Source organism: Lontra canadensis, unplaced genomic scaffold, assembly GCF_010015895.1.
Source record: "Lontra canadensis isolate GAN:19392208 unplaced genomic scaffold, GSC_riverotter_1.0 scaffold35, whole genome shotgun sequence".
Taxonomy (NCBI): Eukaryota; Metazoa; Chordata; class Mammalia; order Carnivora; family Mustelidae; genus Lontra; species Lontra canadensis.
This window is the reverse complement of record NW_022631029.1, coordinates 7,023,518-7,038,729: the sequence shown is the minus strand read 5'-3', so window position 1 is coordinate 7,038,729 and position 15,212 is coordinate 7,023,518. Positions and strand designations below refer to the sequence as shown.

The 15,212-nt window shown below is 48.2% G+C and overlaps 1 protein-coding gene across 4 annotated transcripts; it reads left to right on the top strand.

Annotated features, from left to right (window-relative positions):
- The first annotated feature begins 2,385 nt into the window (after nt 1-2,385).
- NME6 (NME/NM23 nucleoside diphosphate kinase 6) lies at nt 2,386-9,936 on the top strand. 4 transcript variants are annotated; one of them, XM_032867935.1, is made up of 7 exons: nt 2,417-2,649; nt 4,873-4,963; nt 5,238-5,334; nt 7,362-7,464; nt 8,563-8,602; nt 9,029-9,189; nt 9,467-9,936. In XM_032867935.1, the coding sequence occupies exons 3-7, from the start codon at nt 5,245-5,247 to the stop codon at nt 9,631-9,633; spliced, it is 561 nt and encodes a 186-aa protein (XP_032723826.1). In that variant the 5' UTR covers nt 2,417-2,649; nt 4,873-4,963; nt 5,238-5,244; the 3' UTR covers nt 9,634-9,936. The 4 variants fall into 4 exon arrangements, with proteins under 4 accessions (XP_032723828.1, XP_032723826.1, XP_032723825.1 ...); XM_032867937.1 differs by lacking the exon at nt 4,873-4,963 and having other exon boundaries at nt 2,386-2,515; XM_032867934.1 differs by lacking the exon at nt 4,873-4,963.
- The last annotated feature ends 5,276 nt before the right edge of the window (nt 9,937-15,212 follow it).

The following is a 15,212-nucleotide window of genomic DNA, read 5'->3' as shown; positions in this document are numbered from 1 at the left end:
CAGTATCTTGAGGAATGGCAGAGGTCTCTATTCTCACTGGGTCCCTGAGGCAACAAACTTTAGAAGAAACAGCAGCTTCGGTAAAAAACAAAAACAAAACAACAAAAAAAAAACCAGCAAACCACATAACCTGCCAGAGGGATTCTGAACTGGAATTCATGGCGTAAAGGATCACCCTCCTGCCCTCCACATACAGGAGCCAAGCGTCCTGGGCCTGACCAACTGCACAGCAAAACATAGTGGCCAAACGAGGCCTGCTCGCGGTGGGGCTGGGTAAGCTAGGTCCTAGGAGCCCACCCTCAAGGCAGCCTGGGGATGCAAACACAGGCCGCAAAAGAGAAACAGTACTGAGAAATTTGAATATGCTGGATAAAAAAGAAAGGCATCTCAAAGATGGGGTTTGGGGCTGCCACTAGTGTAAATTAACACTGCAGGAAGGTGGCATCATCTTAACTACCACTAGCTAAAGACAAGATTAGATACAGGTAGATGCCCCTCAGGATATAATGAACACAGGTCCTCATCAACCTCATCATGGGTGATCCTCCCAACTGAGTTCAGACTCACTAGTTAAGTGAGTAACTGGTATAGAATTCCTTGAGTCCCAGTGACACTGAATCAAGACCTTTTCCGCCTATTCACCTTCCCTTATGTACCACTGAGTAGCAGAGTCTTTTGACAGGTTTCTAGCGACAAAATCTGCTACGAGCTAGAGGCGGCCTGCTTTCTAAATTCAGTGAATGTGGGGCAATACCGTGATCATTCTGTATGGCCTGTTAATGACTTAGATTCTTTTTGTTGTTGCTGTCGCTCTAAAGCTTTTAAGAGACCTGGCACTGAACTCTGGCAGCACAGAATTATAAGGCAGACGAATCTGGTTCTCACACTGTTATGTTCTCCAACAGCTCCATTAGTATTAGCTAAGCTGATATCTGTCTCCACCTGCCTGCCATTCGTCTATTTCTCCTGGTTCTAAGCCCAAGTTCAGAAAAAGTTACTTATTGGGTCTCCTCCTAAAATCACATTTGCCCTTACTTTCATAAGTAGGCTTGTTGCTGAAGATAGTCAAAGCAACTATAAAATATGGAACCACAGCCTTCTCCGGTGTGTGTGTGTGTGTGTGTGTGTGTGTGTATAAGACAGGTGAACTAATGACCATGAATCAGCAAAGTCCCTATTTCAAAGGTATATTAATGAAGATGAAGGTAGAAAACAGGGGTGCCTGGCTGGCTGAGCCAGTGGAACGTGCTGCTTTTGGTCTCACGGTTGTAAGCTAGAGCCCCCTGCTGGGTGTAGAAATTAAAAATTAAACCTTTAAAAAAAAAAAAAAAGGAAACAAAATTGGACCTGATGCATTTGGAAAATAAGACTAAAACCTGATGTCTGGACAGTAGCCCATGTTTACATTTACTCTCATCCTGTGAAGGCAAAAATGGACCTGTGCCTTCACCAGCCAGGCAGGACTGAACTTTCCCAAAGACACTTGGTGGAAACAAGCTGCCCGAAACACCGACCTGCCTTCCAACATCTCAGGAGTGCGACACCTGTATATTTGGCACCAGAGTCAGTTAAAAAAATATCTATATCTATACACACACACATAAACACACACACTAATGACAGCTATGGCTTATTTTCACTCTTCTCAAATTCAGTGACTCCTCCCAAGAAAAAATTCTGCCATCCTTCTTCAACCTGCCACACCGTCCCCCGTCCATACTCCGACTACACACCAAGAATACCCACAGTTCCCAACTCACCCTGCACTGCTTCAACAGACTCCTGGGTAACCCACCGCACCCCAAATTCCTTAGCGACAAGATCAAGGCCCTTACGACTAGCTCCCCGATCACTGACTAGCTCCCCTATCACTGCCTACTGACACCTGGACCGCAGCCCGGAACCCTGGGTCACCCCCACGTTAGCTGCGCTCCCTCGTGTCTCCGCGTCGCTTGCAGCTCGAGACTTTCAAAGGCGGCCTCGGCCCTCGCAATCAGCGCACAGCCTCTTCGTCCTGCACGTACCTCCGGCAAGTACTGGCCACCAACCACGCGGCACTAGCCTAGACAGAAAAGAGAGCGCGAATCAGGCAAGGAAGGTTCGTCCCACCTCAGACCGCCACCCCCCCCTTCCCCACCCCTGCTCAGGGCGGCCCCGGAACGCCGGCCTCCCTGCCGCCTGGAGGCGCCCGAGCGCCACCTCGAAGAGGCCGCTCCCGCCCGAGACGGCTCTGTCCTCTCGTGCGGCACGGGACAAGCCCATGGGGAGAGACAAGGGCCACCGGCGTGGCCGGACCTCGTGCTGCAAGCCGCCTCGCCTGAGCCCGGCCGCTGCCACTCACTGCGCCGTCCCCTCGCGGACCTCACACACCCGGCGTCCGCGACCGGCTGGGTCCGCTGCTTCCCGGCGAGGACCCCCAGCAGGCTGCCCGGCCGAACGCCCGAAGGACCCCGCGGGGGCCGCGCAGGCTAGCTATCGCAGTGCCTGGTGGCCGGGCTCCGCGCTGGAGGACCAGGTGGCTCCAGACCTGAACTCCGGCTGGGCTGGGGTCGGAAGAGCCCTGGATCTGGGGTGCGCTTAGGTCCTGCTTCGAAGGCCAGGAGTCGCGCGGCTGTAGGCCCGGAGAAATGAGGGCCAGCGAGGAGAGGGGTTGGTGTCAAGAAATGGGGCTGAGAGCCTGGTGGTTGGGGAGCTGGGCCTCAGGTGTCGGGGTGAGGGTAGGGGATGGGGAGACGAGACAGAGTTGAGGGGTTGCAGGCCCCCGCGGCGCCTGGGAGGAGGGGGGCTCGGTCATTGCCCACCTGGAAGCAGAGGAATGGGCGCCTCAGGCGTGGAGGCGAATGCCCAGGCAACTTCTGTAACGATTCTCTGATAGAGGAAATTTAAAGTTGAGCGATTTTCTTGACCTGTCAGCATTTGTTTTTTGTTTGTTTGTTTGTTTGTTTTAGATTTTATTTATTTATTTGACAGAGATCACAAGCAGGCAGAGAGGCAGGCAGAGAGAGAGGGAGAAGCAGGCTCCCCGCGGAGCGGAGAGCACGATGCGAGGCTCGGTCCCAGGACCCTGGGATCATGACCTGAGCCGAAGGCAAAGGCTTAACCCACTCAGCCACCCAGGTGCCCCCAGCATTTGTTTTAAAGACTGTCTTTACTTAGCTGGCATTAGGAAAGGAACAACATCCTTTCCTGGAGAGCCCCTGGCAGCTTGGCCTTGCAGTAGCTGAAGGAGGTTCATTTGGTCATTCATTCATTCATTCATTCAACAAATACTGTGAGAGGCAGCTATGTACTAGGCACTTGGCATAGGTACTGGGAATAATATGATGAGCAAAACAGACCCCTGCTTTAATAGACCTGACCTAACGGGTGGAGACATAACTGAAGAAAATGTCCAAAAAGCTATATAATAGTGGAAGTAAGGGACGCCTGGGTGGCTCAGTTGGTTGGACGACTGCCTTCGGCTCAGGTCATGATCCTGGGGTCCCGGGATCAAGTCCCACATCGGGCTCCCAGCTCCATGGGGAGTCTGCTTCTCCCTCTGACCTTCTCCTCGCTCATGCTCTCTCTCACTGTCTCGCTCTCAAATAAATAAATAAAATCTTTAAAAAAAAAAATTTAATAGTGGAAGTAAGCTAAGATCTAGTGGGTGAATAGGAAGTTACAAGAGGAGGCACATTCTGGACTGTGGAAACGTCTCAGGCAAAGGGCTAAGGAGTGCAGTGATATAATTAGATTTGTATTTTTCCTTCATTGGCTGCTTAGCGGAGAACAGATTGTAGAGGCTGGCAGGAGTAGAAATTGAGAGGCCGTGGAGGAGTTGCAGGAGTCCCAGGAGGGTTGATGATGTCTTGGACTGAGGTGGTGGCCCTGGAGAAGGAGAGGAGTCTGGTGATGAATGTGCATGTGGAGTGAGGGTGGGGAGGGGTCAGGGATATCTCTCCCTAGATTATGGTGAAGATTTGGTTTGCTTTTGGGTTACTCACAACCTGGGATATTAGGGAGAGTGGGTTGGCTGATCTTGAACCAGTTAGACTAGACTTAGTTTTGTGGTTTGAGTGGATCATCCAGCTGAAAACTGTAGAAAGGACATGAGTAGGGGAGACCCTAGCACTGCCTTTGACATGACTGTCGGACTTTAAGCCTGAGAGAAATGAGAACATTGTCCATACTGACCCTGTGTGTGTTCATGGGAGCCTTCTCCATATTTGTTGCTAAATTTAGGAGCTCCGCCAGATAATCTTTTGAGACCTAGTTCTTGGTCCTGATCAAATGATCAATTTCTCACATGTGAATAGCATTTCACAGTTGGGAGAGACCTCAAATTCTTAGTCCAGTTTATTTATTTTTAAAAAACTATTTATTTGAGAGAGTGAAGAGAGAGAGAAAAGGAGCAGGGGGAGCACAAAGGAAGAGGGAGAAGCAGACCCCCAGCTGAGCAGGGATCCAGCCATGGGGCTCAATCCTGGGACTCCAGGATCGTGACCTGAGCCCAAGGCAGACGCTTAACCAACTAAGCCACCAAGCGCCCCATCTTAGTCCAGTTAAAAAAAAATACTTTCATGTTCTTATATCATTTCCATAACTATTTATTGAGCTCTTACACCATGCTAGACTCTAGGAATACAAAGATGGACAGATACGACTGTATAGGTTCAGTTAGTCAGTTAAACTGACCTTTGTCGTGGGCACTGTTTCGGCAGCTTCAGATACGAAACAATTACAACTGGTCCTGGACCTTGGAGTTGCATGTCCACAAGCCTTGCCATTGAGGACAACCAAGTATATTAAAGGATTTGATTTTGGCAGGGGAGATCCTGACCTATCTGTAAGATTAGATAAGAGATGGTATATATCCAGCAAACTTCTCTGCAGGTATCCTGGCAAGGTCCCAATTCTTGTCCATCCAATCTTCCAATTCTAGGATTGATGGGAGCACACTGTGGGATAGAAGACCTTATTAAAGGAAACAGTTATTGTACCTTTGTGGCCAGGCTGTTTGGCAATGTAAATTATAAATCCTCTAAAACACAAAGAAAAGTTAGGAAGTGAAGGGAATATTGGCAGAGACAGGCAGTGTCTAAACTTGAATTTCTCCTGAATAGCTAACTCCTTTGTATGTAACTGCCACAGGCTTTGGGAGTGACATCCCTGTGGGCTTGCAAGGCAGTGTGGCTCTGGAGTAGGGAGGGTGGGGAGCACACCACTGATAGGTCCCTAATCCAGCTTTCTGATGGCAGGAGTGAGATGACCTCGATCTTGCGGAGCCCTCAGGCTCTCCAGCTTACTCTGGCCCTGATCAAGCCTGATGCTGTTGCTCACCCCCTGATTCTGGAGGTAAGAAGGAATCCTAAACCTCTTACTGTATGCCCTGGGCACTGCATCTCTTTCTGGTGCCACGGGGCCACTTGTGAAGACTGATAGCACAGTCCTGTGCAAGACACAAAGCTAGGAGCTGTGGACTCTGACCCTAAGAAGACTAAAAATCTACTGGAGAATTGGGGCAGATTAAAAATATAAGGATCCAATACAATAAGAAGAACCAAACCTCAAGACAGTGCATGTATATTAGTTTTCTGTTGCTGTGCAACAAATTACCACAAACTTAGCAGCAAATTGCCATAAACTTAGCAGCTTAAAATAACATTTATTATCTCACAATTCTAGAATTTAGAGGTCCAGTAGGCTCAGGTGGGTTTTTCCTCAGGATCTCAAGGCCCAAGTCAAAGTTTCAGCTGACCAGGTACTTAGCTAGAGGGTCTGGGGAAGAATCCACTTCCAAATTCATTCAGGTTGTTGGCAGAAATTGGTTCCTATGGTTATAAGACTGAGGTCCCCATGTCCTTGCTGGCCTTCAGGCGAGGACTGCTCTGAGTTTTTAGAGACCGCTCACATTACTCATCACATGGCTCACTCCATTTCAAGACAGCAACAGTGTATTTAGTGCTTCTCATGCTTTAAACCTGACTTCTAGCCAGATAAAACTCTGCTTTTAAAAAGCTCGTGATTGGGGCACTTGGGTGGCTCAGTCGTTAAGTGTCTGACTTCAGCTCAGGTCATGATCCCAGGGTCCTGGGATCGAGCCCCACATCAGGCTCCTTGCTCAACGGGAGGCCTGCTTCTCCCTCTCCCACTCGCCTTGCTTCTGTCCCCTATCTCGCGGTGTCTCTCTCTCTGTCAAAAATAAATAAATAAAATCTTTAAAAATAAAATAAAAAAGTAAAAAGCTCATGTGATTAACTGGGCTCCTCTGGATAATCTCTGTTTGGATTAAAGCAAAGTGAACTGATGGCTGCCTGGCTAGCTTAGTCAGTTGAGCATCTGACTCTTGATTTCCGCTTAGGTCATTCTCTCAGGGTCATGGGATCTAGTCCTATGTTGGGCTCCACACTCAGCGGGGAATCTTTTCAAGATTCACCTTCTCTCTCGCCCTCTCCTTCTGTCCCTCCCCAACAATGTTCTCTCTAAAAGAAATAAATAAATCTTAAAAAGCAAATAAAGCAAAGTCCGCTGATGGCAACCTCAATTACACCTGCAGAATCCCTTTTGCCATGTAATGTTACAATCATATTGCTTCATATTCACAGTCCTGGAGAGAAGGGTGCAGAATCTTGTTGGTACTGGGGGAGGGTCATTGTAGGGTTCTACCTACAGTAGTTCTATAAATACTAACTGAGCAGCTCTGCTAGGTAAGCTGACTGTGGTGTAAAGGAAGACCAGAGCAGTCAGAAATGGTGGCATCGACGTGTTGGGACCTGGCCATGCTCAGAGGAAGGGTGGACATCAGTCAGTGCATGGTGGGGGGCAGATGTTCCACAGAGGGAGATACTGAGGCAGGAACATATGTGGTGGATCTGGGGGCCACAGGAAGACTGGGCCGGTGGGACTAGAATTGGAAGAGGTGGAGGGCAAGGAAAGTATAGCCTTGAGCACTGGGCTAAAGTAGTTGTACCTCATTCTATGAATAAGGTTCTGACCAGAGTGTGACATGTAAGTTATGGTGCTTTTAATCTGTCAAATGTGATGGTTTGGAGAGAATGGGACAAACTCAAGTCAGGACCAATATCAAGAGATTTTTATGATGGTCTGAAGGGGGGTTGTGTGGGTTTCTGCTCAAGGAGCTGTAGGAACAGAAGGACAGAGATGCACTTCCTGCCCCCTGCACCCGGGGCTCATGCTCTGGCCATGTGACCAAAGGTCTTTACCTCACCTCCACCATCTTTCTCTTCTGACCTGACAATGGGACAGACCCTCATGTCCTGGGCTCTGATGGGTCCTCGTGGTTCTTGTGGTCAGCCCGGGTCTCCTGTTCACTCATATGGTCACTTTGACCAATTTTTGTCTTTGACGTGATGTTTATCCAGGCTGTTCATCAGCAGATTCTGAGCAACAAGTTCCTTATTGTACGAATGAGAGAACTTCTGTGGAGAAAAGAAGAATGCCGGCAGTTTTACAAAGAGCATGAAGGTAGGATCAGCAGTCCTCTGAGTGGGAGGCTTCTCTATCCCAAGATGTACGCAAGAGAGATTTTCACCTGGATGCTCAATGGCAGGCTGTCTCTGACCTACCAGCTGTCAAATTGCAGCCATTCTAAAGTGCTTTATATACAAACTTTTCATGATTATCATTCTTTTAAAATTACTTTCCAGGGGGCACCTGGATAGCTCAGTCAGTTGAGTGTCTGACTCTTGATTTCGGCTCAGGTCATGACCTCAGGGTCATGGGATCGAGCCCTGCGTCAGCTCCCCACTCAGTTCGGAGTCTGCTTGTCCCATCTCCCTTTGCTCCTCCCCCCAGCTTGTGCTCTCTTTCGCTCTCTCATTCTAGTTAATTAACTAATTAATTAATATTTTAAAATATATATGTTTTTAATTATTTTTATTAACATATACTGTATTATTTGCCCCAGGTGTACAGGTCTGTGAATCATCAGGCTTACACATTTCACAGCACTCACCACAGCACATACCCTCCCCAATGTCCATAACCCAACCACCCTCTCCCTACAAATATATATATTTTTTCTAGGAGGGTTCCACTTCCTAGTCCCAACCAGAAATTTAGTTTTATGTCCTGATGATATCAGTAGTTAATAGTGAATGTTTACTCTTTTAGACATTGTCCTAATGCTCATGGTTGCATTGAATTTTCTCTAGAGCCCTATGACATAGATATCATTAGGTCTCCAGTACATAGATTAGGAACCCGAGGTAGGGAAGTTAATGACCTATCTGAAACCACATAGGTTGTAAGTGACAGGGCCTGGATTCAGACCCAGATATGTCAGACTCCAAAGTCCTCTAAAAGAGTTTTTATGGGGGCACCTGGGTGGTGCAGGTGGTTGAGCTCAGGTCATGATTTTAGGGTTGTGGAATCAAGCCCCATGTCAGGCTCTATGCTCAACATGGAGCACCCCTGCCTCTCCCATCTGCACGCTCTCTCTAAAGTGGATGAATATTTTAAAAGATAAAATAAAACAGCTTTTCTTATTCCAAGTAAGGAGGCACAAGTACTAAAAGTTCTCTTGGGCACCAGTGTCTTGATGAAGTTACTCTCTCTTTGCAGGGCGTTTTTTCTATCAGCGGCTGGTGGAGTTCATGGCCAGGTACTTCTCATTTTCATTTCGGCATCTTTATGCACCAAGATTTACCTCCCCCTGCTCCCTAAATTTGTTGAATTCATTTGACACTCTTTAAAGTTGTAATCGGTGTTAAGTGTCTGAAGAAACATGGCTTGGGACCATGTCTAAACCAACACCGACCTGGTAGCCCCCTGTCCCATGTTGGTTAGTGGTCCAATGGCTATAGAACAGTATTGGTGAATGCTACTTAACAACTCTGCTGACCTCTGTGGCCTTTCGTGTACACCCACAGTGGCCTTGTACCACCTGCAACTTGAAGCAGCACGGGTACTTAGCCAGAAAAGCAGGGTATCTCTCAGGATATAGTGTGCCTTTATTCGTGCCCTGCTCACAGTGCGCCCTACTCAGCCACACAGCCAGATTCTTGACATGTGTTCCTCCTGTATACAGCGGGCCAATCCGAGCCTACATCCTGGCCCACAAGGATGCCATCCAGCTCTGGAGGACACTGATGGGACCCACCAGAGTGTTTCGAGCACGTCACGTGGCCCCAGATTCAATTCGTGGAAGTTTCGGCCTCACTGACACCCGCAACACAACCCATGGCTCTGGTGAGTCTACCTCCCCTATCCTCAGCAACATATAAGGGAGGATGGTTTGCCATTGGTGCTCGGGCCATATGGTGGAATTGTGAGCCAGGTAACCTTGCTGTGCACTTTCCTCCCAATGGCCTTTCTGGCCCCTGTGGCCTGCTCAGCAGATGTGGCCCCAGGACCGAGGGTCAGGCAGAACTAGAGGCTCAGGTTTCTGAATCTGATTATAACTGCCTCTTGCCTCCATCCTGCACTCCCTATGAGAACCCTTTCTCTTTCTTACCTCTCCTTATAGACTCTGTGGTTTCAGCCAGTAGAGAGATTGCAGCCTTCTTCCCTGACTTCAGTGAACAGCGCTGGTATGAGGAAGAGGAGCCCCAGTTGCGCTGTGGGCCCGTGCACTACAGCCCAGAGGGAGGCATCCACTGTGCAGCAGGACCAGGAGGCCCAGGACCAGCCTGACACAAGCCTGTCGGTCTGTGAAGACTGGTGGCATTTCCCAGCCTTTTCTTGGAGACCTCCTGGGAGCAGGGAGGCCTGGGAATCATGGCACCATCTCTGCAGGCACCACACCCACCTGAGGACCTAGCTCCTCACTGCCGCCTGCTCTGGGATCTAGCTCTCTATCTACCTCTTTTCAAGAATGTTCATGGGTGATTCAGAGAAATAATGGCTCCTCTCTTCTCTGAGAACTATTTGTCTTTCTCAAGGAGCTTGCCTAACTGACTTGCCTGGAAAATGCAGTGACTCTCTATAAGCACCATTTGGCCTATCTTTCTTTTTCTTTTTTTTTTTTTTTTAAAAGATTTTATTTTATTTATTTGACAGAGAGAGATCACAGTAGACAGAGGCAGGCAGAGAGAGAGAGAGAGAGAGAGAGAGGGAAGCAGGCTCCCCACTGAGCAGAGAGCCCGATGCGGGACTCGATCCCAGGATCCTGAGATCATGACCTGAGCCGAAGGCAGCAGCTTAACCCACTGAGCCACCCAGGCATCCCTGGCCTATCTTTCTTAATAAAAGTCAGCATTCTACTAAATCCTGAAGGCTAAGAGCACTGTTCTAGGTGCTTTCTCTCTCTCCTTAAGTGAAGTAATTAAGCCTGTCCCAGGGATGCCTGGGTCACTCAGTTGGTTAAGCATCTGACTCTTGATTTTGGCTCAGGTCATGATTAGGTCATGGGGTCAAGCCCCACGTGGAGCTCCATGCTCAGTGCAGAGTCTGCTTGAGATTTTCTCTCTTTCTTGCTCTGCCCCTCCCCCTGCTCTCTCTCTAAAATAAATTTTAAAGAACAACAACAACAAAACTGTCCCGAACCCAGTTCCTGGTCTATGCTAAATAGAGAGAATTGTGCAGAAATCTCCCAGAAGGTTCACACACAGTGTGCATCTTGTCTAGTGCATAAAAGCACCCAGTGACAGAGCTGAGTGTGGGCCCAAATCCATGCTATGCACCTGGCATAAGTCTGCCTTCTAGGGGAGGGGGCACCTTTTATTTGAAACAAAGGTGTGTCTACCCAGTAGAGGCATGTTTCTATGACTCACTTTTTTTTTTTTAAGATTTTTTTTATTGATTTATTTGACAGAGAGAGATCACAAGTAGACAGAGAGGCAGGCAGAGACATAGAGAGAGAGGGAAGCAGGCTCCCTGCCGAGCAGAGAGCCCGATGTGGGGCTCGATCCCAGGACCCAGAGATCATGACCTGAGCCGAAGGCAGCGGCTTAACCCACTGAGCCACCCAGGCGCCCCTCACTTTTTTTTTTCTGATTGCACAAAGCCACTAAAGTCAGCCACATCTGTGTTGGATATGAGGATAACAGCGACCTATTGCTGCATTACAAATCACCTCACAATCTAGTGGCTTAGAAGCATGATTTATCTTTATGTGTCTCTGGATTGGCTGGGTGATTGAGCTGGTCTCACTTGGATTCACTCATGTAGCTGCAGGTAGGTCAAACATGGTTTTTTATCCTGAGCTGCTTCATAGCATGATTGTTTCAGGGTTCCAGGAGGACAGAGCCCCATTCACAAGCTTATCAAGCTTCTGTTTATATCATGTTTGCTAATATCCCATTGGCCAAGGCAAGTCCCGTGGCCAAGCCCAGCATCCATGTGGGAAGAGACTAGGTAAGGGCCTGGGTACTGGGAGGTGTGAATCACTGGGGAGCCATTACTAGGGCAATCTACCATACAGGGCGTAGTGAGGAACCTTGAATTTATATGGAATTTGTGAAAATAAGTATTTGCCCAAGTTAACGAAGGAGATGAAAAAATAGCCTGAGAAGAAAGGAAAAAACCAAGGATATGTGCATCAGGAAAGTCAAGAGGAGAGAGTGTTTCTGGAGAAAGAAGCAATGTTGCATATTATCGAGAAGTCCAGAATGATGAAGCCTTTAAAATAACCTCTAATGTGGCAGCATGGACACACACCCTACATTCAGGTCCCAAGGGCAGACCTAAATTTAAAATGTTCAGTGTTCAAGTCTGAGGTCCAAGATACAATCCTAATATCAAAGTCCATGTCCAAGGACCAGGTTTAATATCAGGACAAATTTACAGACCAATTCCACATCCAACACCTACAGCAAGGTTCAGGAGCAGGTCAGTGTGCAGTTCCACAGATTACATCTAAGATCCAGATCCAAGTCTAGGTCCATGGTCCAGGTCCAACATCTATGTTCATATTTGAGGCTCAGGTCCAATGTTAGTGTTTAATGTCAAACCTAGGTCCAGGTTCACAGTCCAGATTCAAGGCCCCATGTTCAAGGTTGAGGTACACTCAAACACTTCCAAAGTCCAGGTCAGTTCAAGACCCAAAGTCTGGATCCAAAGTCAGATCCAATGTTGAGGTTCAAGGACCAGGTCCAAGGTCCAATTCTAGGTGCACTTCCCAGGTCTAAGCTGAGTCCAAGATCTAGATTAAATCCATGTCTAAAGTCCAGGTTGAATATCTAGTACTAGGTTGAGTTCTAGCTCCAAGATCCAAATACAATTTCTAGTCCCAAGGACATGTATGATGCATTCTGAATTATAGGGCCAGGGTCCAGAAATAAGGTTCATCTTTAAGGTCTGATATTCACATTTGAGATCCAAGTCCAGGACAGAAGCCTAAATCTAAGAACTACATCCAGGTCTGAGATACAAGATGAAAGTCAATTTCATTGCCAAAACTCACTGCTAAGATTCAAAATCTTGTTCATATGTGCAAGTCCAGGCTAAAGGTCCAACCAAATGTAGGCACCCATTTTTAAGGTAAGGCCTATTGTCCAAGAAAAAGCAAGATTTGAGATCCAGGGTCACCTGGGTGGCTCAGTTGGTTGAGTGTCTGACTCTTGATTTTGGCTCAGGTCATGGTCTCAGGGTCTTGGGATGGGGCCCTGCATCCAACTCTGCACTCACCATGAAGTCTGCTTGTCCTCCATTTGCTCCTCCCCTGCTCTCTTTCTTCTCTGTCTCTCTCTCTCTCTCAAACAAATAAAAAGAATCTTAAACAAAACAAAATTTCAGCTATTCCTCCCTGGGCAGGAACCTCTATGAACCCCAGCTGTCCTTGGAGTGTTTGCCTCCTTTCCCCATCCCTTCTTCCACTCACAATCCTTTATTCTGAAGATCTCACAAAACCGTGAGCCTGTCATTGTAGAGATTGGGCCATTAGAGACCTGATTTCAATACCTTTTCAAGAAAGGAAGGGGTGCCTGGGTGGCTCAGTCAATTAAGTGTCCAACTTCTGATCTCAGCTCAGGTCATGATCTCAGGATTCTGAGATCTGGTGTGTCAGGCTCCATGCTTAGCAGGGAGTCTGTTTCTCTCCCTCTGCCTCTATCCCTCCTCCTCCACCCCAACCCTCCCCACCCACTCACATGCATGCCTACGAGCTCTCTCTCCCTCAAAACAAACAAACAAAACTCAAAAAAAAGGGGAGGGGCAGACCCAGGAGGGAATGATTCCTGACTGGAAGGAACCCAAAGCTATCTGGCCTGGACATTGGTCACCTCTGCATCTCTTCCTGTGATTCCTGGATCTGACAGTGGTCTCACTATGCCAGGCCTCTGTGGTGTCTCTACAATGTCTGTGTGGATTTTAATAGAAAACAAACATTTTTTCTTTCCTTTATGTTGACCAAGAGGGGCCATTTGGGCCCTGGGGAGGTAACACAGGCAAGAATGACTCTGGTTCAAAGAGCTTTAGCAGCATAGTGAGGACAGATACGAGTGTGCGGCTGAAAGACTGCGCACAGAGATCGGGGGGCGCTCTAGAGGCACCATGCTTAAAAGCCTCGAAACCTGGTATTGTCAGGCTGATGGTGGACATTGCAAGAAATCTTACACCTGCCAGGGGAGGGCCAAAGCAGCACGATTATGAAGTCTAAGTCCTGAGACTGAAGACCTTTTGGGGTGTGGCTAAACGGACCTGGGTTTGGGATTGGAGGGGTAGCAGGAAGACACGGCTGAGGAGTCCCTCAGACTACGGGCCAGAGACTGAACCCTGAGTAATCACTAAAGGTGGGTGCAGAAGAGGATGCAGCAAAGGTTAGGGACATAGAAAAAAAATAAAACAGGAGAGTGTCATAGAAGTCAATGGAAGTTAATGGACTTGCAGAAGGAAGTAAGATTTAGTCGACTGGTGCAAAGACCACTAAAGGGAGCATCACTTGGTACCTCTGTTCTCAGAAGCTAGACCTCTGCCACCTTCACACTCACAGAGGGGTCAGGGGTTAGAAGACTGTCCCTGAAGCCCTCTCCAAGCTCTAATGGGGTTTATGGAGGACAGATGTGACTGTCAGTGTTTCTTACAAGGTCACCTCTAGCTAACACTTTGCACTCCCTGTATGCAGGCTTCTCCCTGAGCATGTCCTCTGCTCTGTGACAAGGAGTGATGTCCAGCTAAAGCCTTGTCCACAGAACCTTACAATCAAGGCTTCTCCCCTAAGTGTGTCCTCTGGTGTGGCTGATGGTTGACTTGTTGCTAAACACACACCCTTGCTCCTTGCACACCCAGGGCTTTTTCCTGAGTGTGTCCTCTGGTGTCTCATGAGAACTGACCTATAGCTAAAGCCTCACCCACATTCCCTACACGCATAAGGCTTTTCCACTGAGTGTGTCCTCTGATATGTGCTGAGAGTAGACTTGAGGCTAAAGTCTCGGCCACACGCCATGCACTTGTAAAGCCTCTCTCCCGTGTGTGTTCTCTGGTGGGGACTGTTTTGTGGCTAAAAGCTTACCCACACTCCCCCCATACTTTAGGCTTCTCCCCAGAATGTGTCTTCTGATGGGTGATGAGGGTTGATCTATCACTAAAGCCCCAACCACACTCCCTGCAGACAAGACTTGTCCCCTGAATGTATCCTCTGGTGTAGGATGAGGTGTGATTTCACTCTAAAGCTTTGGCCACAGTTCCACAGTTCCTGTACACATAAGGCTTATCTTCTGTGTGAATCCTCTGGTGCTTAACAAGGTCTTACTTTTCACTAATGCCTTGCCCACATACTGCGTGCACAAAGGGCTTCTCCCTTGTGTGTGTCCTCTGGTGTGAGAGGAGGTGTGACTGCGAGCTAAAAGCTCATCCACACGCCCTTACACACAAGGCTTTTCCTCTGTGTGTGTCCTCTCGTGTCTGATGAGATGTGACTTCCTGCTGAAACCTCGTCCACACTCCCTGCACACACGTTTCCCCTGTGACTGCCTTGTGTCTGAATAGGTTTGTCTTCTGGCTATAATCTAGTCCATGCTCTCCAAACTCAACTGTTCCTGCCCTCTCACGAACTCTGTGCACTTCCCCAGAGCTTGTGCTATGGGCTGGACTGAGTTGTACCTTCAGTACTCGGCTGCCTGCCTGGGAGCTTATGGATGGTCCCTGGGGTGAGTGAGGGAAAACCAGAGAAGTCCCCCCTCATTTGTACTCCCAGACAAGAGTTGAGAATCTCCTCTTCCTTGATTTTCTTTGGCCCCCCCAGTGGTTTTTATCAGAATGCTGTTGCCACTGCTGCTGCTGCTGCTGCTGGCCCTCTAGGCAAGAATCTCCTGGTTGGAGTGGATTTACTGAAT